We start from the raw sequence: 25,531 nt of genomic DNA, 5'->3' as shown, positions 1-25,531 counted from the left end.
ATCTGCAGACACCGAGCTGGGAGAAAACGATTCAGGAGAACTGATACATTTATTAATAGGCTATGAAGTGGTAACAAGAAGGCTGAAGTATAAAGAAATGAATAAATATTGCATGTGGTGTTTACAAAGCAGAACTTCAGTGAAGTGTGGTGATGTTATACTGTATTATTGGAGCTGTGATAGCTGCTGGAGGCCCAGACAGTCACATCATGCTCAGGACTGAAAAAGCCAGTCCCCAAGAACATACATTCCCATTTAATGCCATGGATCTAGGGACTGGCTTAATGAAAATTAAGCTTCCCTTTTTGCTGCCAGACTCTGCAAATTCCAATTATGTAGAAATCTGATCAATACCTTCCAGTCATATACTTGAAAGCCACAGAGGCTTTAAACTGCAATTAATTGCACATCAAAGTTTGTATTACAAGTGCTAAAAATATGTGGTATAGGGAAGAAGTTCAGGTAGCGCTGACCAGCTATGTGATGATAGTAAAATTGCATCCTTAGGTAAAGTTGACCCTTTGAGAAGGCCACACAGTATGAACTGCTGCTCCTTATGTAGGGAATCACATTCTTAGTTGCACATGTAGAGTGAATTGCGCAAGCAATGTGATGACCTTTCTATGGAGATGTGATGTACAGAGGCTGCAGGAAGGGACATCTCTCCCTGTCTGAGGTATAGAATTTTTTACAGGGGCAAAGATTCCTACATGGAAGAACTGCATAAGAAGACATCAAAGTGAGCCTTCAAAGAGTAATCAAATAGATAAAAGAATACAAAAACAATTAATTTAAAGACATTTTCAAAATCTTGCATGAAAATCATGCACAGGAGTGTAAAAAATGGTACGGAGGAATTGGCATATAGTTCTGAAAGCCTTTCCCTCAAATGACAGGATGCTGAAATGCAGTAAGGCTCTGACTTTGCACATTACTGAGCTGGAGAGAGATACAACAAAAGGAGAGGACGCCATCCAAACCACCTTGATTTCATACGTGCTGATATATACATTACTCCCACAGACACTAGCACGACAGCTGGGTGGGTGGGACTAAGCGCTCAGCAGTAGGATTGAGGTGGGAGACGAGTGTAGGCCAGCTCTCTGGGTGCTGGGCTACCTGTGATGAATCATGACACGCTAATTGTGCCTTGACTCATTGCATGGCTTTTATCTGGTCACTTAAGTTCTTCAGCTAAATCTACCTTGCTCTGAGGTGATGTTAGCAACACATCACTGGCCTACCTCAATGGTAGGGTTTTTTAAGCATTAGCTTGGACAGTGTGAGAAATATTCTTTGTACACGGTGCATATCATTATACACCCACTTCTTAAAGGCTTTGTGGCTTGTTTTCAAACCTGTTATTTCATAGGTGCTAGTCATACATACAGCAAAGCCACAAAGAAAATCTCCCACTCCCAAATGTAGACAGTGATGCCTTTCACTGCTTTAAAAGAAATGAAAATAACAAAACTGCGTGTATCAGCTCCGGATAAAATACACGAAGAAGGTTTGTTTAGAAACAGGGCCAATCACAGGCAACAGGCAGCCCCGAAACTTATGTTCTGGGAGGCACAGCAAGAAAAGTCATTGATATAAGGCTGTATATGTCTGTTTTCCACAGAGCCAATGCCCTATCTTTTACATCTTTTTCTCTTTTTTTTCAGTATCTGAAATCTGGTACTTGGTAGCAAAACTCACAGTGACTGCAGTAAAATAAAGCCCAAATTTGCTTTGTCATTGTAAAGGGATTTCTTGGAAGTGTTTCCTGGGGTTTGAATCTGCCAAGAATGAACTGTCATGAATGAAATTTTGTGTTTTAGCTTTACATGGGCCTCACAGTGAAAGGCAATAACTCATCTGGACCACAAATTGTCGTGCAGTGACATGCAGATGTGCACACAGAGAAGCCCCAGATCCCCTTCCCCTTCAGTCCTTGGCTGGGAGTAAAGCAGAGCAGGAGCGGGTGTCCCAGCCACCAGATTGGTGCAGAGAAAGAGGATAAATGCTCTTCTGGGCAATTCTTGGTAAGAGGCGGTTGCTGTGTTCCCCTTGTGCTCTATCCACAGGGCTTAGAGCCCCACATTGTCATCCATATTTTATGATACTTTGACTGTGCTTGTGCTAATGTATCTGTTTCCAGATATGGGGAGGGGATAAATATTCTCTCTTTAGAGCTCTCTCACGCTGCTCCTGAGTTGGCTGGGGGGCTGGTGAAAACTAAAGCTTTCTTCCAGATGATGAGAGCCTGTCGCTCCCCTTGAGCAGTCTCAGAGCTGCTGCCACCACTGCGAAGAGGGACTAGTTGTCAGTGATGAACTCCAATCCTTTGTAGACGTTAGGATTGCTGTGAAGCTACCAGGCAGACTGAGAAATTTAATTTTGGTCTGATTGAGTTGCAAAATGTGTGAGACCAGGGAGGAATGCCCTCCTCCATCCACAGCTGTGTGGTTTTGGAGGGAATTCCTCCTGCTCTTTGCTGTCCCCAAGCTAGAGGTGTCCCCTCCGCCAGGTTGGGAGGAATGCAGAGGAGGCTGCTGATGGGCCCCAGATCCTTCCTGCCTGAAAGAGGCTCTGGCAGACCAATGTGGGGAGGGGAACCTCTGCAAAAGAGAAGGGGAAGCTCCGTCACAGCAAGCAGCTCCTGTGGCCTCCTCCGCTGGCAAAACCGCACTCACAAGAGGCCATCTGGGGAGGCTCTGAGCCTGGGGGAACACCGGCCTTCTTTAATCCTATGTTCTTGTTTTCTCTGATTGTTTGAGTGTCCTCATTTATCATGTGAGGGGATGGAGTATCAAATATCAGAGCGTTTGAAAACTGTTGGCATCACCTGCCCCAATGTCATGATGAATCAACAGTGTAGTATCACTGAGTTAGCTAGAGTGGTCTGTGCTCGAACCTACTGCTCTGCAATTTGTCCTAAAAACTGTAAATGCCAATGAAAGCAGCCTTTCAGGGGCTGTTCCTTTACCTTGAGCATTGACAGTAGCAATAAAAACGTCTCTGCTACCATACCCCAGCTGAGACCTGAAGAACCAATATATTAGTGAAATAGCATGCAGGGCTCATTTTGGCCTAAAGTTAGATAAAAGACAGACAGATTAGAAGGATAGGTACGTATTCCTTTTCTTTCTGATGTCGCTCCTCGGCTTCCTTCATCATTTCCTGAGACTGCTCCAACTTGGCATCCACCAGTTTCTGCTGAAGTTCTCTGTGCTTAAATATTTTATCAAGGTGCTGTAAGAGAATAAATTCTGCTGAATGCACAGGTTTAATTGTGTACACAAGACCTTCATGCTCATGCATGTACAGCTATCTCCTGGAACCCTCGCAAAGCAAAAGTATTGCAAAACAGGAAGACTCCCAACCTATTGCAATTACTGAAAAACTACAGTGCTGAGAAGAACAAACTGTGCCAGAATTTGCATGGGTAGGGAAACCTGTTTCTGTTATCTATTTGAATTTATTATAGAAAAAAAATTTTAAAAAGCGCCTTAGTGTCTTTGCCAATTCTATGGTCTACATATGAAGTCATCAGTATAATCCAATATAACTGCAGATCAAATAATTTCTCATCAATAATAAATATGCAGGTGACACACTTTTTTTGGAGCTGTTAAGTGGCCGGCAGATCTAAGCCACCGTGTGGATGAATGTGTAAAGACACGCTGCGCCTGCAGTACTTGGGAGGATGTGCACAGCTCGCTGCAAAGAACAAGCCCCCTACATGCCTTTTGCTCTGGCCGCACAGGCACAACGTGGGTTTGGAGAGCCTGGGTGAAAGCATGTGAGTGGGGACGTGGAGGAGATCAGACCAGGTGAAGCAGAGGCCTCCTCCGGCCTGTAAATCATCTGGCTCCACGGTGACCTTCAGGAGGCAGACGTTGCTGATGGCCCTCTTCACACTTGCTTCATTTAGATACAATTCACAGGAGCAAATATTCTGAACACATGCCTCTGCTTTACATTTTCTTCTCATAGAAACCACAAGACAGGAATGTACATTTCCTTCGTTCAGCATAAGACTTCGTACAGGATGCGACAGATTTGGAAATGCAAGTATTGTATCGGGCATTCCAGATTGTAAGGACAGATTACTTATGTTTTATTCAGTATGATAATGTTGTCTGGTTGCACTGACGCTCACAATAAACGTATTTAGAAACAATATAAAGACCCATTGTGATATTTGTTAGCATTTGTCATAAAATGAAAAAAAGAAAAAAAAGGAGTTTGGGATTTTACTGGAGGGGTCTTTTTGTGTCAAAATTTTCTGACCAACTCTAATGTTTACATAAAGAATAATTTCCCATCTGTCTATTATCTGCTAGACCTTATGGTGAGCACTGTCCCTGCAAAGAAGAATCTATTCCAATGCAAAGGGCCTCCTTTGTCTGTCTTCTTCATTTTCTGCTTCTGCGGAAGGGTCAAAGCATTTACCTCAGAGCAACCTGTGTCTGGAGGGAGCAAAAGTATATTTGGCATCACCAGCGGAGCAGCTGCCCAAAGGGATGGGAGCTGGGAAGTGCTTGGTGGGGACTTGGGTGTGGGGGGGAGCAGGAAAGGGGGGCTCCCTGGAGATTTGGGGCAGCTGTGAGAGGAGCGGGGGAGCAGATTCACAGGCAGCTGGCACATCTGGCTGCTCGGGTGCCTGGGTCCCTCTCCCCTGAGCGGCTGGCACAACTCCTTGCCCGCAGAGTTTGCCAGGCGGAGTCTATGCTGCATACGTAGTCCCGCTCAGAGGGCAAAGTGTGGCGGGGGCTACCCTCGTTACCCCCACCGGACACCCCAAACAGCAACTGGCAGGGACGACAGGCTGTCAATGCTCTCTGCTTTCCCCTGGGGCAGCCGGGGAGCTGCTCTCACCTCTTCCCGCAGCTCGTACTGGTCGATGATGCTCTTCAGCTTCTCTGCCAGCTCTGTGTTCTCCTGGCAGAGCTTCATGTTCCTCTCGCCTTGCTGCTCGATCTGAGCCTGGATTTCACTCAGCGTGCCCTGGAAATGATTAGCTATTTCTTTCCTCTTCTCCTCTTCCTCCCGTGCCCGCTGAATTGTTTCCTCCTGTTGTTAAATGGGAGAGAACGGTGTCGCGTAAGAAAGATGCATAATAAGCGGTTCCAGAAAGATACTGTTTCAGAGTAGCATAAGGCTTCCCTTTGAAGGATTATACATGTTTGCATTCCTCTTTGGAGATTTTCTTGCTTTCATCTGCTCCAGCATTAGGCATGATTCTAAATTTACAGAGCAAATTACACCGTGGCCTTGAAAAAATTAGGGAAGTAAGAATTTGCATTTATAAAGATGGATGTAGAGCAGAGTTTCAGATCAAAGCAAGCCTGGAAAAGGGGACATACATGCACGTCTTGTTTCATGATGCTGCAGTGCAGCTTTTGCTTTGGAAGAAGAATTTAGTGGAACGAGTCAAAAGCTCTTTTATTGAAATTCTTTTTGATCTAATTAAAAAATCACCCTTTAAAATGCCTTCTTTTAACTAGGAATCCTCATATCAAATTTATGGTCTTTGGGATTTTCGTTTTCAAAAGAAATCTATCACTTTCTGCAGAATCCCTCCCAGTTCCTCAATTTTCCTCTCTAACTTTTTAACTAACGTCAACATTTGCGCTAATTTATTAGGTAGTGGAATCAAGGAGAGCTTGTGGTCTGTTTCTTACAAAATCAAAGCAGGGAATCAGAATTTTACCTGGAGAAAGATCGATGGATTTTATTTTTTTTTTACCAATTATTGAAATTCTGGTTTGAATTTGTTTATGTAAAGGACAATGCAGAAAGAATCTGGATTCATTGCTTTGGAACCAGAAATATGGACTATTTTTATTCCCTACTCATTTGTTTCCAGGGCAGTCTGCCCTTCTGAGGAATGTAATCCTGATGCACAGAGGCTAGGACCATATCTGCTGTAGTTACAAATCATGCCAGAACCACGTTAAGACCCACTCCACAGCATGCAAATGGCATACGTTAATAAGGTTTCAACTAGCATAGTAATTTACATAAAAATCTCTGATAACACTGCATATGGATATTTTCTATAAATATACTTGAATAAAGGCCTAGCTGACTCTAATGAGGTATAATTTATATCATGAAAGTGACATAAAAGGTGTTGATTCAGGCCCTGCTCTTAAAGTAAGATGAATACCAAATGACCCAATTTCTACTTAGCATGCACACCACAAGCCTGATTTTGGACAACTGCTGTTCAAGGTAGGGGATGTTTGTCCTTTTGCTGACCGGGGAGCGATTGAGATGACACCACCTCGGATGACGGGAGGAAAGTCTTGCAACTATTACTGCTAATAGTACCGTAGTGCACAGAAATCACCATGTAGCCCTGCTGTGCTCTCAGTTTACACAAGAACTTGTGTGTGTGTGTGTGTGTACTCACAAACAGAGTAAAACAAAGTGCGAGGCCAGAAGGACGCTCCCTTTTAAGAGGAAGAAAGAATTACAGATGGAGCTGGGGAAATGGCTTTGGGGGGTCCTGGTTCAGTACCTGGGTTGGAAATTGGACACACAAAACATTTGCAGCAAGATGTAAAAGAAGCTCTCTAATTATTTTTTTTTTTAAATTGGTGAGAATGATTTTGAGTTAGCCTGAAACATTCTGCTTGACCAGACATTGAGCTGTGTTCTGTTTGTCACTTTTTGTTTAACTGTCTTTTTAGGACAATTTTGAAACAGAAACGCTGTTCCAAAGTACAGTTTAAAATGCTAGTCAGAAAGTTTTTTAAATCAACTGTTTTAGTACTCACAAAATGAAACATTTCATTTTCTTTTGAAAGGGGATGTTTACAAACAAGGTCATAGAAACAGAGAATCACAGAATAGTTTAGGTTGTAAGGGACCTTAAAGATCATCTAGTTCCAACCCCCTGCCATGGGCAGGGACACCTCCCACTAGACTGGGTTGTGCAAAGTCGTCCTTTTTATTTTTGTTTGAAACTTTGACAAATTTAACTTGAATGCCTAGATAGTTTTGGTCAAGTCAGAACTCCATTTTATCTCTAATACACTGTTTAAAAAACTACTCATGCCTCTCTGTTCTCCATTGTACACATGCAGCACTGTGCAGGGAGAAGAGACACTTAAGAAGTCAAAGGCAGAGTGAGAAATTGAACTTGCATGTTTGGACTCCTATTTCTATAGCTTCCAAACATCCTTCCTCAAAAATACTTTATTGTTTAGGTGGACCAAATGGTGTTATAACATGTCACTGCTGTGATTTAAAGCTCTCTGGAGTAATAAATCCAGCTGTATATAAAACAAAAAAAATTGGTGGATTGTGTAAGTCACACCGCACAGCTCGGTGAAATGAGACATCCTGAGAGTAGCAATCATGCAAATGTAAAAAAAAAAAAAAAGTGCATGTGTTACTCAGAGGATCTTATTGATCTTATTTCCTGCTCATCCTCTCTTCTGAGGTACAATAATTTTACAGAGCACAGAGACAATACAAAGATTCATGGTTAAAGACACTGAGCCAGGAAGCATTTAGTTGCAGGGCATAGTATTTCTCTTGACCTCTTCTGCTTTGGAGAAAAAGATATTTGAGGAGGATATTTGCCTGGAGTGTGTCCCAGAGAGCTCCTCAGCATCCCTCATAAAACGGCAGTGATTTGCTAAACCCTTGAAACCCCAGTTACAGATTAAGGGTGGGCGCAGGTGAGAGGAGCAGAAAGGTGGCTGCATGGTTACGACACTGTGCAGAGACCTGCAGGCATTGCCTCGTCCCTGGGCCAAGGAACAAAACCCTCTGTGCCTCTGGGCTCTGCCATGCTGTGGAGCTGGCTGCCACGCTGCCAGGGCCCAGCTGATGGCAGGCTTGTGCCTGGTCCCTAAGGGGGTTTCAGTCTCAGAGACTTCTAGGTGCTACTAATAATACCATGGGAATAGTGATGGGTCTTTGGACGTGTCTGCTTTAAAGCTTTACCAGCTGTAAAAGCCTACAGCTGAGGCAGCATCAGCACTGGAGCCAGGGAGGGAGCTGGATGCCCATGGTGCCACCAGCAGAGCCTTGCGTCCCTGCCAGCTCTGCTCCAGGGCTGTGGGGCCAGCTCCCCTTCACCCACCTCGCCTGGGCAGGCACAGTCTGGCAACCACAAATCATCAGCATCATCCAGATTTTATTATCACAAGGCTACAGCCCCAACTCTGCTTATACTTGTGCCCGTAACCTGAGAAAAAGCACTTTTTTTTCCAATAGGTTCCTTAGCCTTTCCCATTTCAAGACCCCATAGCTTAAAGTAAGATCCTTAAGTTTTCCTGCAAACTGGATGCTTGAAGACTGACTTCTGTTTTGTGTTAACTGCTGTTGCAGCTGAAGTTGCTGACTGGAGCGCAGAGCTCCCGGCTTGCTTGGTTACAGGGAACGGAGCAGAGGGTGGCTGGGGCATCATCATGGTGAATTCATAACATTCAAACCACGCTTGGCCTTGTCAGCCACTTCGCTCTGTGCTTATTCTTTAATAGGTTGAAAGTAAGTGTTCAGTTTTAGTGAGAAAAAAAAGCATTGTAAATTCTTTTTAGATTTCCGTTGTTGGGAGACTAAAGTTCACCCATAAACTGTTGTTCCCTTTACCCTGCCCTTTCTTAATCATTGTGCTCCATATCCACCTTATCAAAGATATATCCTTGTGTCCTGTTGCAATACTGCTGTCACTCTCATGTTTTACCACTAAAAATGTAAGAATGCATTGAATAAAACCTTGTAAAATTAAGACATGGATATTCTGGAGTTTGGGATTTATTACTGGAATGTGAGACAATTTGCCAGGGAAGGATTGTCTCTCTGCTCCTGGTGCCTCTCTGGGGCTACTCAAGAAGACTGTTGGTCTGCTGAAGTCATATCAGCTGAGCTGATATGAGCGGGGACTCCTCATTTTCAATGAACCGTTCTCTTCATTCCTGGGAACCATGGTCTGAGACAGTTTAGAGCCAAGCCCGTAACCAAAGCTGTTGCCTTTGGTGACATTTGTATGAAAGTCATTGCTTAATGTCTGGTAGCAGGAAGGACAAGGGACCTGAGATGGTCACGTCACTACGAGATGCTAAGTAGCCACCAAATGGTCAGATAATTGGCAGAACACAAACACTGTGCAGAGAAATGAGTTGCTGTTGATCTTAGCAGAGCTGGTCTCTATTGCAATGGGAACGCATCCCGCTATTTCACAAACATTTATTCTGCTTGTCTTGGAGGGAGAATTAAGCATCTGTTTTCTGCTGTGAAGTATAACTGCAAGGAAATAATCTGAATAGCTGGACTGTAAGTTAGTCAGATTTTGAGGCCAGTATCCAATACTAACCAGAAACTTTTCTTCCCTGATCTGCCCTGTGGATTTTCAGCGCATCTCTGCATTGCATATTCATCACCACTTGGCTGCACCGACCTCCAGTTAATGGGAATTCCACACACCAGATGAGTGAAGACGGCATTTACATGACGTGATGTGCATATAATGTACCACAGGGCAAGTCAGAGGAGGTTCGTGATCTGGACAGGCCAGGTTTCTCCTTTGCTGTTGAAATGACCCAATCTCCTAGAGTTTTTATTCTCCACACTTTGGAACATAATCAGAAGTGCTAATCCCAAGTGCTAAAACATTACGGATCAGCTTCTCTGTCCTGCCAAAACCAAAATAAAAATTACTTAAGCAGGAGATTTTAAAAGTAACATTTGATGGATTCTCCTGCTTTGGGCCCTCTCAGTATAGTCATAAGTGGAAGAAAATTGCACTCATTTAAATAAACAGAAGATGAGATTCTGGAGATTCACAGATCTCCAGGAGGTAAAGCTTAAAGGCAAATATTCCAAGAACAACCAGATCAAGGTATTGAATGCCTTTATTTATTCATTTAATCCTCATTCATTCTGCAAGTGTATTTTTTCTTATTGTCTTATTTAACTTTGTTTTTTTTTACACTGAAAGCACAGGAACCAGAGGAAAGCTAGTATTCTGGGTTTCTTAAAAGGTCTCCAAATTCTTAGAAAAAAGTGGCCAAAATTTGAACACTTCTTCCTACTACAAGATCAGCTCAGGTACCTTTCCTGACTCACCTGGCACAGATACAGGATAAAAATCAGAATTAAGTCTGAAATTGATAGGTTTATTTAAGGAACCTAGCCCCAAAGTAAAACAGTCCAGCAGGTGGAGAGGCGTTGGAAACAGACTTTCCTAAATGTAAAGATTAAATGCGTAATGAAGTATTTATATGCAAAGAGAAAGGAAAAATCATGCTCTCTGGTAGTGAGATTAATAAGCATATGGTAGCTGGGAAATCGTGTGAGGAATTCAACAAAACCTGTTCCAAAAATGTTTTCCAAATGTAATTAGTTTTTCTCTATACCCCAGTTTCCACTGATTTGTTACGCCAATACGATTTGTTTTAGAAATCTCAGTTAAGTCTTTGCAAAGCACTGTACACTGTACTCTTAAATCACTTTAAAATTGGCTTGTATTTGTGTTGAAAGATTTTGCCCAAAGACGGTCTGGTAAATCAGTGTGGATCAATATCGAGGTACATAGCTCGGGTCTGGTACAAATGACAGGTACATTCAATTGGTGCTACCAGTTTTGTGCTGCTATAAATGAGCGCACAGAGGTTTGCTTCTAGTTTTCCTAACTATCTGTTAAACTGCTTTTGTCCTTCTACTAGTGCACCGTTCGAGCACACATGTGGCCGTTCCCTCTCCCAGCTATATTCTTTCCTACGTACAATGAAAGTCAGAGCTAGCGCCTGGAGGCCCACTCCTGAGCTGGTGGAAATGAATGAAAATCCATTACAGTTAATAGAGGTTATATCAGGTGAAATTCTTGATGCCGAGAATTCATACCTGTAATTCTATACATAACTATATTCCCATAAAGAAGGATTTTGAACAGATCAAAGCAGAGGCTTTTTGTATAATAACACCACCATCACTAACATGTATTCAGAAAAAAAGGAAGATTGCAACAGAAATATACTTCTTGAACCTAAATTTTTTCAAGAAGCATAATCATACTATAAATTTCACATTTAAATGGTGCAATGGACCAAGCAATAGGCAGACACTGCATATGCATCCCAGCCTTTTGACACTCCTGAAAATTTCCTTTTTGAACCGATTCTCATAATCCAAACAACTTCCAAAAACAGTGTTGGCATTTTTCCTGTCCTGAGGTTTGGCGTCTTGAGGCAAATGTTCTCACAGATCACTTGAAAATGTCCAAGTGATCAAATTACACAAAAACACCTGCCAGCCTTCTGCAAGTCCCCTGGAGCAACGCTGCTCTTCCTATTATCCTGTCCACGCACGTGCGTTCGCATCTGCAGTCTCAGGGACCTGGTCTGTTAGCACCACCGGTTTTCTCTGCGCTGAGCTCCCTGGTAATGCAAGGAGGGCTTATAGCTAATGCAGGCAAACTCAACATCCAAGAGTGCTTGGATATTTCCAAGGGAGGAATAATTATATATTGCACGTGCAGATGCAAATGTCTCTTTGATTTGGTACTATAGCAAGATGGGAAGGCATCAACATCTTCTTCCCCCGCTACTGCTGGGTACCTTGATAAGGCCACCACTCACCTTGAGGTTTTTATTGTGCCTCTGGAGCTCCCGGCAGAGGCTCTCGAGCTTGCTGCGGGCGAGGATGGCTCGGCTGTGCTCACTCTGCAGCTGGTCCTTCTCCTTGGTGATCTGGGCCTGCCTCTTCTGCAGGTACTTGAGCTTTTTCTGCTCCGCACGGTGTTCTTCGTGCTGGGCAGAGAACAGGGATTAAAATGAAACAAGGAAGGACAGGAAGAGAAGAGAGTTAGCTCTTTTGGTTTGGGGGAAGTCTTCACACTTTCTTAACCTCTTAGGAAATGTTTGGTATTTATCAGCGCTAATGGGAGAGGTGTGAGCGACCTGGGGGTGGTCCCAAGCCTGCTCGTTGCAACAGTCCCAAGTGTGCTGTAGTGTGGGTGGGTGAACATAATTTTTAATACTCTTGTCACACGACTTCAGACCTTCCTTCTTTGGTTTGAATTTCTTTGAAAGGCAGCTGTGAGGTTTTTATTCTGTTTCAATGTTAGGAACTGGAGCAGTTGGTAGCACTTTACACAGTGAGATTTCTCCAGATCGTGAGATAACGCAGTAGTTGCTCATTCTGTTTTGCAGCTTCCTGAAAAAGAAGCAGCTTCCTAGATACCTAGGAACCTGCTGGAAAAAACTACAGCAAAAGAAGCACTGTAGACCAGGGATGTCATCTGTGTGGGGGCTTTGCTGCTGATGGAGAAGAATGCTCTTCAGGGAAGAGTTCCCCAAAACAATGCGCGGGCACCTCCTCTTGCCGGGCTCCTCTTGCTTGTGGGACCATCCATCAGTTGTGTTTCTGGAGGTCCCATCATCAAATGGGGGTGGGTGGCAGGGTATCAAACCTCTTTTGGGCTCTTCAGCTCCATGTAATTACTGATGGACAGTAATAATGGACAGTCCCTGACGTTCACTTGGGAACCTGCTGTTCCTGTGGGCGCGTGGCTCCTGCCTTCCCTAGAGGGCTGGCTGGGAGGAGGGTGCATTTGGAGAGGGGATGAAGGACAGCTGCAGAATTGCTAATAGCAGTCCCCGCACAGACTGGCCTTTTCTTCTGACATGTGCCTATTACTGGCTGCTTTGAAAAAAATTCCTGCACTGCAAATTAACACTGCAACAGACACGTCAAAGAAGCATTTCACCTCTGATGCTTTTCAAGATTTCATCTCCCATTCCAACAGGCAGCAGCCCTCCTCGCTGTATCACAGGCGTGCATATATTGTGAAATATTTCTGAAGTCCAGATGTTTTCTGGTTGAAAAACAGCAGCACATGAGCTGCAATATGCAAACCTTAAAAATAATAGCTGCTATTAGGATTAGATTATCTAATAATACGGTACCACTAGTCTTAATCATTAACCCCAGTATGACTGGGAAAGTTTGTGAGTGCAGGGGAACGATGTGCTGCTCAAACAAGACAGTCAACAGGCATCATATTTTACACTTTCTCTGCCCGAGGGTCTGTTTTCTGCAGATGTTGTGTAATTTATGCTTACAGTACAGAGCTCTGTGTATTATCAATCAAGTCACAGCTAGGCATACCACAAAACAATGCAATCACCAGCTTGTAGTGTATTTACAGTTTGTGCCCAACTTTCAGCATGTGTATTGCGTGTTTTTACCCCAGCAGATCAGAATAGGGCCTTTTGCATCTAATCAAGCTGCACTAGCTGAAATAATTTTTCTAGTATTTTAGGGAAAAAATAGCCTTTCTGTAATTAAGGCTGAGATTTATTTTCCTTTATAAGCTTGATTTTGGCCCCTTCCCTTTTAAAAACACAAAAAAGGTTCTTTTTGCTTCACGTTTTCCATGCGCAGCCTGTGCTGAGCAGATAATGATTTATCCAAATTTTAGATGATTCACTCAATCTGTGCTTGAGAAGGGGGGCTTGGAATAAAATAGGTCTTAATTGTGATATGAGAAGTCTTCCAAGCTATTTGCTCTTTTTTTAACATAAAAAAGACTTGCACTAGAAACTTATATTTCAAAGTTCTCAAGAATGTCTAGGACAAGGTGTTACCTTTTCACTGAAGAAGAGAATTCACCGGTAAATAAGAATGACAAAAGGGCTGCCAATGATAAATTTTTAAGAATAATTAATAAAATATTAGCTGAAATCAACTAAAAATAGAAGAAATTATGGTTTTGGAAGGCTGTCCTAGAGACATAAGCTCTCAATTTAGGAAAAAAAAATTTATCTTGACCACACTGCAGACAATGGCAATACTCATATTTGTTTACTAGTGTATAGCTCTTACACCCAGCACTTGTGAGACTCTCAGGACCTCTGAAAATAAACTGATCACAAGCAATTCTGCAACGGCTGTTTGTAGGCAAAAGCTGAAGTAAAGCACAGTCTGCTTTACTAACCCAAACCGCTCCGCCTGTGCCAGTATTAGCGAATAAAATGTTCTTTGATGGCAAGCAGCGTGGCGTGGCTTGTGCCCAAATGGCTACACTGCCTTGCTTCCCCATCCCTGCAGGCATGGCTTCCTTCACACCAGCCCATGCTCTTCCCTGACGCCTTCCATTTTCTGGTGTACCCGTCGCTATGGGCTGTGCCAGGGCATGTGCTAACAGTTCAATAGCATATAGCAGGGCAGCTGCGGGGAAGCGCTGGTGCTGCGTGGGGTCCCCGAGTACAGGCAGCCTCTTAAGCCGCAGGCAGCCGCAGCTCTAAGTAATGGATCTGAAGCCATTGCCAGCCCCCAATGGGGTGCGTGGCTGCACCTTCCCCTGAGCTGTGCTGCAACAGGTCCTTGTGTCACCGCACGGTTCACCAGACCAGGGAGCTGATCTGGCTGGGAAACAACTCAGCAAAAGCAAACAGTGACCTGAAGCGTGTGATGGGGATGGACAAGAGGGAGCAGAGAGAGTGGTAACTGCTACAGCTGGCATCTGACAAGTTATTAATCACACTACACCCTTCAGCCGTGCTGAGTGAGCAGTGTAAGGCTTTCTCCAACAAGCTTTCGGTTGTATTTATTTAATGATTTATTTTAGTGACATTGCACAGGGCGTCAAAAATGAATGCTCAGTATTTTGGTTTTAGCACCTTTCTCCCGCATGGGTTGCTGGAAATATGGCCCCTGTTCTATGCAGTGATATTTGAATGCAGTGGAGCATACATTATAGAGGAAGAAGAAGATCTGTTGCAGTTAAGCTGTGGGCATGAAGTCCCTTTAAGTGTGAGCTAAACCATAAACAGCCTGAGCCCAATTTATGAAATCAGAGAATTTTACATGAAAAAAAGGAAAGCTGAACTTCACATTATGATGAGACATGGACACATCTGTGCGTAAAACCAATTACAAAGTCAATGTTCTGCTTGGCACATTTTTCAGCGCTCCACAAACTGTAAAATGCTGCAGCCTTTTTGTTTGTAAGATTTCCCCAGCTTATGGCCATACAGCCCTTTAACTACTTGGAAGAAAATACTTGATCTAAAAATAACCCATCAAAATTGTGGAAAGAACAGAGTCAGGTAGCTGGCAGTGTTACAGGGGTAACATTATGGTGCCAGGGGCTTTGACTCTTCATTTCACTATGTTGTGGCTTCTCTTGCAATTAGCCTCAGTTCTCTATTTTCTGATTTTCTGCTTCCTAACATTTTATAATAAGCCATGTATTATTTTCATTTTGATTAAATCACTGATATATAATTTAAAGCAACACTCACATACAGAGGTACGCAAAACTCTGGGCAGAAGGCAATGGCAGGATCCTAGACAGTAGTCTCCAGTGTGGGTCAGATTGGTAGATTTGCCTTGAAGTACAAATATTCTGCTTCATCAGCTTTTTAACCCAAAGCCCAGCTTGTTTTCCTCACTTTTTGGTTCGTTTCTCCTTCTAACCCATAATTGATTATTTAACCCTGACAATTATTTTGGGATTCGCTTAACAGGAAGGACACTACTGCTACATGAGGTTTGAGCGTGCTGCATGGCATATGTTTTTTATACCTCCCTGTACAGACAGTTTGTGCAGAAGAGAACCAATGTTCTACTAACCAGCTCAGCATACTTCTTAAATAACAGGTCCATCTTCTCCTCTGGAGTATTCAGCTTGTTCAAGCTTTGCATCAGCAAGGTGGCTTCCTTCCCTTCAAAAGACAGAAGCAGAGATTTGATGGTGGAGGTAGTTATAGAATCTTAGAATCATAGAATCTTCATGGTTGGAAAGGACCTTTAAGATCATCGAGTCCAACCAAACAACCTACAATCTCAGTAGTTTGTAGCTGGTGTTATAAAATTGGTTGTTTGATGCATGGATCCTTAAAACCCAGGAAGAAATGAGGCTTTTTGGATGGACAAGAATAATTTTTCTATGAATTTCCAGGTTTTTCTTCTCCCCATAAGAGAAAACGTGCTTGAATTTTCTTCCATTTCAGACCTCAGCAATGTGCTGTCTTCTAGCAAAAGCATTGTCTGTGAAACACTTTTGTCCTGCATAATCTAATTTTTATTTAATGTTTTTACAGCATGACTGGATCACATATATAGTACATTTGACTGAAATAGGAGAGAAAGGGCCTGGACCTCAAAGGCTTGGAAGCCAGAGCTCTTTGCAGGCGAAAAATTATCAAAGCTGGTGTACTCAGCTCCTGTGCTGCTCAACCCGTACAAGACAAAGGGAAGATTAAGTTAGGTATGGAGACTATGATGTGGAGGCAAACAATCAGAGAGCAGTGGGTACTGCCAGCCAAGTCTGGGCTACAAGATTGTGGTGTAAATCAGTTCCCTGACTTGGTGAAGGGAGTATGGATCCCAGAGACAATGCATTCACAGTCTAGTAACTATCTGGGCATGCATAGCTAATTCACTGTGTAGCCGTTTATGTATTGCTTCTCTTCTGATACCTCTTGGCATTTATTTCAGCCCTGAGTATGAGCTGGAGCTTGAACAACACTTGTTCATCGAATACAAAATGTCCCTGGCAACCCCGGAGATAAGGATGGCTGTGGTGCCAGGGACTTGGCTGTTCTTTTCCAAATGTTCCTCTTTCCCAAGGCTGTGAGAGCAAATTTGCTTTCTGCTTTAGGCCGGACTTTTTCTGCTTCAAGTCTAGTGCAATCCAGGAGTAATGCCTGCAGAGAAAACCCACTATTTCATATTAAGTGAATTCTCTCTACAGCACCAGTATAAATGTGTTGAAGAGAGACAAAATAAAATCCTGGAGTGAAAATTGTTGCAACTGCAACTGAAGAACTGTGCTTTGGTAGTGTTTTCACTGATCTTGGAGAGGTACCAATAACCGCACCAAAGCCAAGGCAATGGAAACCGAGGAACTTTCTTTCTCCTGGACATTCAAGGAATTTGGGAAAAAAAAAAATCCCTGTTCTGTCCTATGCTCAGTCCATTGTCTGTGAGCATGTCCTGCAGTGATTTTTCTATAGGCTTAGTCTGCGGCTGGGTTGGGGTTCTCATGCAAAGCGGAGGCTTGAAAATTGGCGGGAGTTAAATGTAGGAAGGGAAATAAATTACGTGTTGCTAGATTGGGACGTAACTGCATTGCTCTCTAGTGGCTGCCCAGCAGAAAGGACATACTTTACAAAAACTCGCTGAGACTTCATTCTAGCTCATCTAACAGAGCCCTGCTGTGTGGCCAAGGTGCTCTCTAAGCACTGGGCTTAGATAGAATAAGCGTATTGCCTTATTTCATATAGTCCGTGATGAGTCTGGAGGTCTACTAGATGAAAAATAACCTGGGCATGACAGTGAATTTGTTCTGCAGATTCCCACTCCACATAGTAGCACCGTTATGACTGCTGAGAAGTCATATCTGAGGAAGCAGGGAAAGAAAATATTTACTGAGGCACAAACGAGAGGCCAGGTTTTCCTTCGGTTAAGCAGCAGCTTTCTGCAGTGTGTCGTCAGACTCACAGCTTTGGCTTTGGGTGGCCCAACAGTACATCAGAATTGTGTGATATAAACCTAAGCTTTTGTCTTTTTAAAAGGACTAATACCTGATAGAGCCTACTTGTATCTGTCAGGTAATTGCTGAAAATAATTGTCGGATAGGTAAAAGTTTTAACAGCCACTGTAACTTTTAGTGATAACTAGATGTCCCTATCATCCACGGCAGAGGCTAAACATGGGAGGAGAGGGCAAGGACCAGGGAGGCTTTACTTCTGTTTGCAGAAGGGCTGCATAAGTACATAAGTACTTGCCTAGTCCTTTCAGGATTTTCTTCTCCAGCTTTTGTTCCTTGCTGCTGCTGGGCTCCTTTGCTCTGGAAGCATCCCCAGGAGCCAGCTTCTCTTTCTCACCCTCCTCATTTGCATCTTCATACTCCGCATCCTCCACGCTGCCTGGCTCTCCCTTCTCCGGCCTGTCGGTTCCTGTAGCAGCGCTTTCCTTCTCCATCAGGCTGGTGGCAGACCCATAGGTTTTAATAATGTCCTCCAGCTGCCGGCTCAGCTCCTCAGAGATGTCGCACACGGCTACTTCGGGCGGGGGGCTCGACTGCTCCGCAGGGGCTGGAGCGGGGGGCTGCGAGGCAAGGGCAGGATTGTCCCCGCTCTGCCCCTGGATGTCCTGCCCGGGCGAGGTGGGAGACTGGTCATTCTCCATGTTTGGTGCAGTATCTGACAGCAAACAAATGGAGGGTTAATTTAAAAGCACACAAAATTAGTCTTCTAACTGTTCCCAAAGCTCAGCCAGCACGTGGGTAATTTTGTATGCAATTTGGGACGGCAGCTCATCCGTTGGCTCTGGCTTGATAAATATGTCACACTTAAACGAACAACCAAGGTGATTTACCTGCAGGGAGAAAAGCAAATTATATACTTTCCAAGAGGAAAAGCCTGCACAAACCTAATACTTAAAACCTCTTGTTCGTGTTGCCAGCAATAACAGGCAAAATGACACCTGAGTCATTTATACTGCTTCCCTCCCTGAACGTACTATTTGTAAGCTGGAGAGGGACTTTTCACAAGGGCATGTAGTGATAGGATGAGGGGTAATGGCTTCAAACTGGAAGAGGGTAGATTTAGATTAGATATTAGGAAGAAATTCTTTACTGTGAGGGTGGTGAGACAGTAGGACAGGTTGCCCAGGGAAGCTGTGGATGCCCCATCCCTGGAAGTGTTCAAGGCCAGGCTGGATGGGGCTTTGAGCAGCCTGGTCTAGTGGGAGGTGTCCCTGCCCATGGCAGGGGGTTGGACTAGATGATCTTTGAGGTCCCTTCCAGCCCAAACTGTTCTGTGATTCTATGATTCTGTTTGCTACATGTTTACTTTTCTTGATCTGTTTACCTGCAATACTGGCTACCGATATGGGCAGCTTCACTTCAAAGCTGCATCGGTTTCATTTTCTATTTCTCCCCTGTTGGCACATCTTAAGTCACTAGTCACAAGAAATGAATATTTTAAATGAAACCAGTACACCGAAAATTGCGCTGTGCTTTTGGAGGGCCCAGTTGCGGTGCTTCATCTACAAGAGGCCTGGCTTGGTACTGTCACCATAATGGCAAAGAATAAAATAAACAGCTATAAAACACTCTTCTCTTGTACTTGCTGCATGCTGCTGACAGCTTGTTTGACAAAATACAAAATGCAGAATAAATCACAGTGGGTAAAACTGACCGGGTGTAACATGAGTTGGTAGTCCATGGTGTTTTCTGAGGAAAATTTCATCTAATTTGCTCCCAATGTGCAAAGGGAAGCTTTTGTTTTCCTATGTCTTTGAGCAGCTGCACTCAGCCAGGTGAATCCAGAGCCCCCTAATGTGTCTGTGTTCCTCCGGAGGCTGCTCCGGCTTACCCAGGACCTGGCGATGAGGGTGTCAGTGAGAGCATCCTGGGCATCTGCTCCCAGCTCCTAAAAGGTGTGGGCCAGCACAAACAGCATCATGGACTGCACACGGATGGAAAGCTCAGCGTAGAGAAGGCTCCTTCCTTCTCAGAGTGCCAGCAGAGCTGCTGCCGCTGCTGCGTTGCCCTCACGAGGTAGCGCAGAGGTATGGGCTGCCCAGCTGGGTCTCACCCTGCGACTGGCCCTCGCTTCTGCTTGACTACAGACTCTGTACTCTTTATAGGCATGAGTCCTTTTTCAAGCTGATTTTTGTTCCCCCCTTTAATGATCTGATTTACAATGGTGCTGGTGGGGAATGATGAGAGGAAGAAGATTGCTTTCTTGGTTCTTTCCCGGTGTCTGAGGTGGTTGCTTCCTTATTTTTTAAAAAACAACTTGCTTTGAAAACATGGAGCTAAGTGAGCAGCATTTTGTTCCCTTTCAGTTAGCTGTAACGTATATCTTCTATGGTGTCTAAATTTCTACAGCTTTCGAAATCATAAACTAACTTGGCCAAAGGCCGTATATGATAAGAGAGATGTAATTTACTGTAATACATGACGTGGTGTTCATTATTAAACTCTCCCCTGTCAAAGTGATGTTTGGAAGTGCAGTGATGGCCATCGCTAGGGCGACATTTTTCAAGATTTGATTGTCTAGCTATTTGACTGGGCTTACAGATAAGATAGCCAAATATTGTGGTTTATCATTTCTCAAGCAATTAATTATGGGCCTATAACTGAAAGCTCTGTGCTTGAAAACTGTTAGCTACAAAGCCATGCCCCTGCAGTCCTCCCGCAGGTACAACCTGCCAGCAGGAACGGCTTGGGAAGGTGGCTGGACCTGGTCCCACAGACCCTGTCAGACAGATGATCCCATTTTTTCCTTCCTGTTTATGGCATGGTCATTATAACGATGTAAAGTGATTGTAAAATTATGTCTGTCTGATTTGATTTCATATTGAGTTTAATTTATATTGAAAGATTAGACCCTACACGCGCAATTTAGGTAAATAATTCCAGATAGCAGGAATGTTAGACTACAGTTTGTGATCTTGTTTTAACGGAGTTAATTGACTGCCAATTAATTCAAGGTCAGCAAGATTATTGTAAATGCTAAGCTAGAAGCTCCACAAAATATGTGTTTTTTTCTGACATGTTCAGACTACTGTTTACAGTGGTATTCATTAATTTGATCTAATTGGCAGTTGGCGATCAATCAGCTAGAAAACCTAGGATCACCAGCTCTTGTCTAGACAGAACAAAAGTCTCACAAAGTACATCCCCAATTTAAACTATCTATTTTTGTAATACGCTCATCACAGAAGGAGAACAGGATTGCTAAATGCTCCATTTCCAAATATGAATTTCTCTTTTACCCATCTCCCTCTCTTTGTCACAAGGCACAAGTCGATGTGATCCTCGCTGCACCCTGACTCTCTCCCTTGGCTGCCTCCCAACTCCCAGCTGCGTCACTCATGGAGCAGCACCATCCGGCTAAAGGTTTCCACCTACGTAAATTACTGAGCATGCCTGCAAACACAGTAGGCTTTAAATCAACAGCGGCAATCGATTTATGCACAGCATTTCTCAGTAATAAGGGAAACACACAGGTGAATGAAAGAGAAACTGGATGTTTAGAATCAAGGACACGAGATGTCTAAAAGCTGGCCTCACAGGAAATCTTCCCTAACATACGTTCCTGGCTAGAAAGGGATTAGTAATTATCAGTCTCTGAAACCATGGCAATTCACATCTGTTGAGGTTCAGGCCACCTGGAGGTGGAACCACAGAAATACCCAGCACTGAACCTTTAACCCAAGGATGCCCACCTTAATGGATCATACTGGGGATCGTATTTACACAGACAAGTAAATATTTTAATGTTTTATTCCGTTGTCCTACAGGCTAAACCAGAGGTCTGATAACTACTTTCAGCACAAACACAAGACTTCTGCGCCTTGTTTTGTGTAACAGCTTTCCCAGCGTCACAGAGTTTATATTTAGGCAGACAGGGCAGCTTGCATCTGCTGAGAGCAGCCCACTCACAGCCTTTGATGCTGGGAGGTTTTACTGCAGTTGGCCCCGGTCCTCCTCATGCTCCAGCCTGTTTAACCTCGATGGACATCAGGAATTCTTCCTTATCAGGTCATAAAAGACTTTCATTGCCAATCATCTCAGCAAGACACAAAGTGTTTACATTATATGCTATTTTTGACACAGTAATCCTTAAAAATTAGGTGATTGAGCCCAGAAGAGAAATTCCTTGGTTCCTCAAGGAATTTTAAACTTGCCCAATTTTAGACTACCCACCCCTTGAGTTTTGTGACTCCTACTACCATTGCTGTTGCCCCCAGGCACCTGAATTTCCAACATGGCCTTATCCTGTTTCATGGCAAGGAGGAGGACTGACTGGTTTTCTGGCTGAGCCTGAGCATTGCATCTTGTTTACTCTTTTCCTCCTGTGCTGTCAAATCCTGGACTGGTTCCACAGCCCTGAGATCGGTATCTTTTGTGGCCCTGGTGATATGTATGGAAGCTTGATCCCAGACACCTGTGGTTGATGCCTACGGATAGTCACTCTGGTCCTGCTCTCCTCCAATGGGAAACACCCTGTTATGGTTTGAGAAAACCAGTAACAATTTATTGTTGTTTAGACAATTATTCTATCACCCGATGACCCTTCCCTACCTGGAAAGGGGAATCGGGGAAAGCAAGGAAACACGAGGGCTAAAATATAAATAGATTTAATAGCATAAGACTAAATAATTAACAATAATACTAAAGAACTGGTATTAATCCCAAAACTAATATAAGGTATACAAGAATTATACTCAGCCAGTTCTATCAGTAGGGAGCTGTGCGCTCCCAGCTGTGGACAGTAAATGTCAGACACTGCGAGTACTACGGCTTCGGGAGAAAGGGAAGGCAGCAGGGGCCTGGCACCGGAGCAAGAAGTTCCTCTGGACCGCTGCCATCAAGGGAGAGAGAAACTACACAGCAAACTTTCTAATATATATCGAATGTGATGTTCATGGTATGAAATAATCCTGTTGGCCAGCTCGGGTCACATGCCCAGGCCTCGCTCCTCCCCATCCCTGCACCTGGCAGGGCTTGAAAACACTGAGACCTTGAATCCCACATTGCCTAGCTGGCTATAAAGTAAATATTTTCATGAATTTGGACACTAAAGTCTTCCAAAAGTGGAGTTTTCCCCAGCATTAGAAGAGAAATTAGTCCTGTGTCGCTCAAACGGGGACACACCCCCAAGAGCCAGAGGGAGCTACTGTCTCCCCACTCTAGGAGTGGCTTTATCCTCCTTCCTCTGGCAAAAGCTTGGGATAACCCAGGAGAGCAATGGAGTTCCTCGGGGCACGAATGACCTCCAGTCTCAGGTGGGAGGTGACAGTCACCGGTCGTCCCAGGCTGATGCTTTTCTGTAGGAGGACTCATGGCCCGCCTGCCGTCCCACAAGGAGAGGGGTGCTTGGGGCAGCAGCACTCTGCAGTTGGCCCCAAAGGCACAGAACTGGGCTGAGCACACGGCATAGCCACAGCTGCACTCAGAGGCAACAAAAAAAAAGGTGTGCTGCTCAGCTCAGCCTGGTAACGTGCTGAGTTTGTTTGTCTCTGACAACATCCCCTAACATTTCACATTTACGGCACAATTTGCCTGTGCTGTGCTTTGAAATCAGCCGGTACCTCCAAAGCAAACGGTCGGTCGGCAACACCCAGCGCCTGGTTTAGTAGAGCTGCAGATGCCATCCCTTCTGCTGCTGGGAAAACTGTCCCCTGCGCCGGGCACCGCGTCAGCCCACCTCTCGCACCGCAGGAGCCGACCCGGCACCAACAAAGCACAGAACAAACATCCTCTTCTCCGCTTCTCCGTCAGACTGTCTTGCACGCCGTCGCAGAGTTTTGTTTATCTTTTTTAAACTAGAGCGCTCGCTTCCCCTTCCTTCTCACGGGAAATGCTTCCTCCTTCCCTTCTTGCAGCTTGAACTTCTGGATGGTTTACAAACTGGTCTATATTTAGCTCTTGCGTCCCCATGTATCCAGCAGAAGGACACATGGCACCTGCTCTGCAGCCAGGAGTTATTTTAAGCACTTCTAAAATGGGTAATGGCATTTAGCACTTTATGCTCAACATTCATATACACACACACACAATTCTCTAAAACAAAGCGTTTTACACCAGCCAGCATGTGCTGATAAAACCTGAATTTTTACCTCGCCATGACACCAGATTGAACTACAGTAACACCTCAAGGCAGCACATATTAAATTCTGGAATGGCCCGCCCTACTGTGGCTCCAATTACCCTCCAGAAAACTACAAGTGCCTTGTTATAGCCTAGACACTGTCCTACGTATTGCTTCAGAAAGCGGTGATAAAACCAGCTTTATCAGCTACACGCTATATTTGAACAGCTTTATGATTTATGCATAGTTTTCTAGTACAAAACCAAACAAAAGTTTGGAGGCTTCGTGGCAAGTTTCCATACAAGCATGGAAAGAACCAGACTCAGAGACTTTCTGAAGTCTCATGCGGCACCTGATCTTGATCACTTACTGTTGTAGCAAACCAGCCATGGCCCCTAGTCTCACTTAAAGGCAAGCTCAACCAAAGTCATCTTAAATTTTTGTTATCACTCTTTAGAGAAGCATGTCTTACTTTCACCAACAGCCTTAGATACTTGCCTGTTTCCCTCACACATCACACGGTGCCCAGGCTTTTAAGGCTATTCCTAGAAAACGTGGGCTGACAGTCCCAAAGGGAAGTACTTAGACAAAAGCCCTTGCACCATGCCACCAAGCAGTGACAGCAAGGAAGCTGTTCATCAGACTTACCGGAGCAAAGAGAAGAGCTGAGTGGAGAAAAAAAGTCAGGCAGAAAGCTCAGGCAAGGGCACACCAGCAGCAGGACACTGGTACTGTAGTCCTGCCACGGAGGGAAGAGGCATGGGAAGACCAAGCGAGGCGGGGAAGGACAGAATGACACAGCAGGAGCAAACACTGCGGAGACTGAATGCGCGGTTTGCAGGGGACCGGCTGTGATAGGCGAGCAGGGAGGCTGCCTGCTGGCTGGCAGCGTGAGCCAGCTATGTTGGCTATTCCCTGCTCCGACAGACATAGCGTGAGATTAGAGATTTAGGCCCTCAGAGAGAGAAAATGAAGGAAGGATTCATACACAGCTGTTATCCTTGAAAAGTAAGTTTTAATGAGTTGACACGTCCTGCATGAAATTTGTCTATATTGACTATGGATTGGTCAAACTCGGTCTAATTTTTCTGTCTGCACCAGAAAGACCGGGATGGCTTTCCATAATGCGAGCTCGCAGCTGTGACTGCCCTTTGCAACCTGGGATTTGGACAGGATTTGTTAAAAACCAGACTGATGCTTAATCATAGACTCACTGGCTGGAAGGGACCACAGGAGGTCTTTAGTTCAACTTCTTGCTCAAAGCAAGCTCAGCTGTGAGCTTAGACCAGGTCTCTCAGGGCTTTATGTTAGTCTTAAAACCCTCTGAGGATGGAGACTGCATGGCCTCCATGCTGTTTATCCATGCTGTTTAGCCAGCCTGACTGTCTTCGTGGTGAAAAAGTTTCTCTTCATACCCAGGCTGAACTTCCCTCGTTTCAGCTTGTGCCCATTACCTCTTGTCCTCTCACCTTACATCCCTATGAAGAGCCTGTCTTTGTCTTCTTGATAATCTCCTATTAGGTACTCTGGGGCTGCAGTTAGGGAGCCCCAAAGCTGTCTCTTCTCCAGGCTGAACATCCCACTTTGCCCTCCTCTCGTCATAGGACAAGTGCTCCAGCCCCAGCCACTGTGGTGCCCCTCCAGTGAATTGACCAGCTTGTCCCATGGGGGCAGCAAGGCTAATGGAGATGGCTGGTGTAGCTGTCCCCCTGATCCCAGTAGCTCTCAAACAAATGTTCTCATTGGTAACCTGTCTAACCTACTTTCTGCAGGTTACCGTGACGGCTCACATTGGCCCAAAGTTGTTTATACAAACAAGCAGAGCACTCCCCAGGGAGCTCAGCTGCATGCTGTTTATCCAGAGACCAACATCTCCCACTTCGGTGGCCCACAAGCCACTCAGGCAGCATCTTGAGATGCCAGATGGCCTCAGGACCATCTGCTGCCCACTCCCTAGAGAGAGA

The 25,531-nt window shown here is 44.4% G+C and overlaps 1 protein-coding gene across 1 annotated transcript in view; it reads right to left on the bottom strand.

Annotated features, from left to right (window-relative positions):
- Positions 1–24,402, bottom strand: part of TXLNB (taxilin beta) — a 38,357-nt gene extending 13,955 nt beyond the window's left edge. The window contains exons 1-6 of the mRNA XM_054196143.1: positions 24,216–24,402; positions 17,745–18,161; positions 15,586–15,677; positions 11,586–11,756; positions 4,867–5,061; positions 3,118–3,237 (exon numbers count right to left, since the gene is read on the bottom strand). Coding sequence (XP_054052118.1) covers positions 3,118–3,237; positions 4,867–5,061; positions 11,586–11,756; positions 15,586–15,677; positions 17,745–18,147 — 981 coding nt within the window. The 5' untranslated portion in view covers positions 18,148–18,161; positions 24,216–24,402. The remainder of the gene's footprint in view (positions 1–3,117; positions 3,238–4,866; positions 5,062–11,585; positions 11,757–15,585; positions 15,678–17,744; positions 18,162–24,215) is intronic.
- Between the last annotated feature and the right edge of the window lie 1,129 nt (positions 24,403–25,531).

The sequence above is a fragment of the Rissa tridactyla genome, chromosome 3, assembly GCF_028500815.1.
Source record: "Rissa tridactyla isolate bRisTri1 chromosome 3, bRisTri1.patW.cur.20221130, whole genome shotgun sequence".
Classification (NCBI taxonomy): domain Eukaryota; kingdom Metazoa; phylum Chordata; class Aves; order Charadriiformes; family Laridae; genus Rissa; species Rissa tridactyla.
Note: the sequence above shows the minus strand (reverse complement) of the source record. Positions and strands in the feature narration are given on the sequence as shown.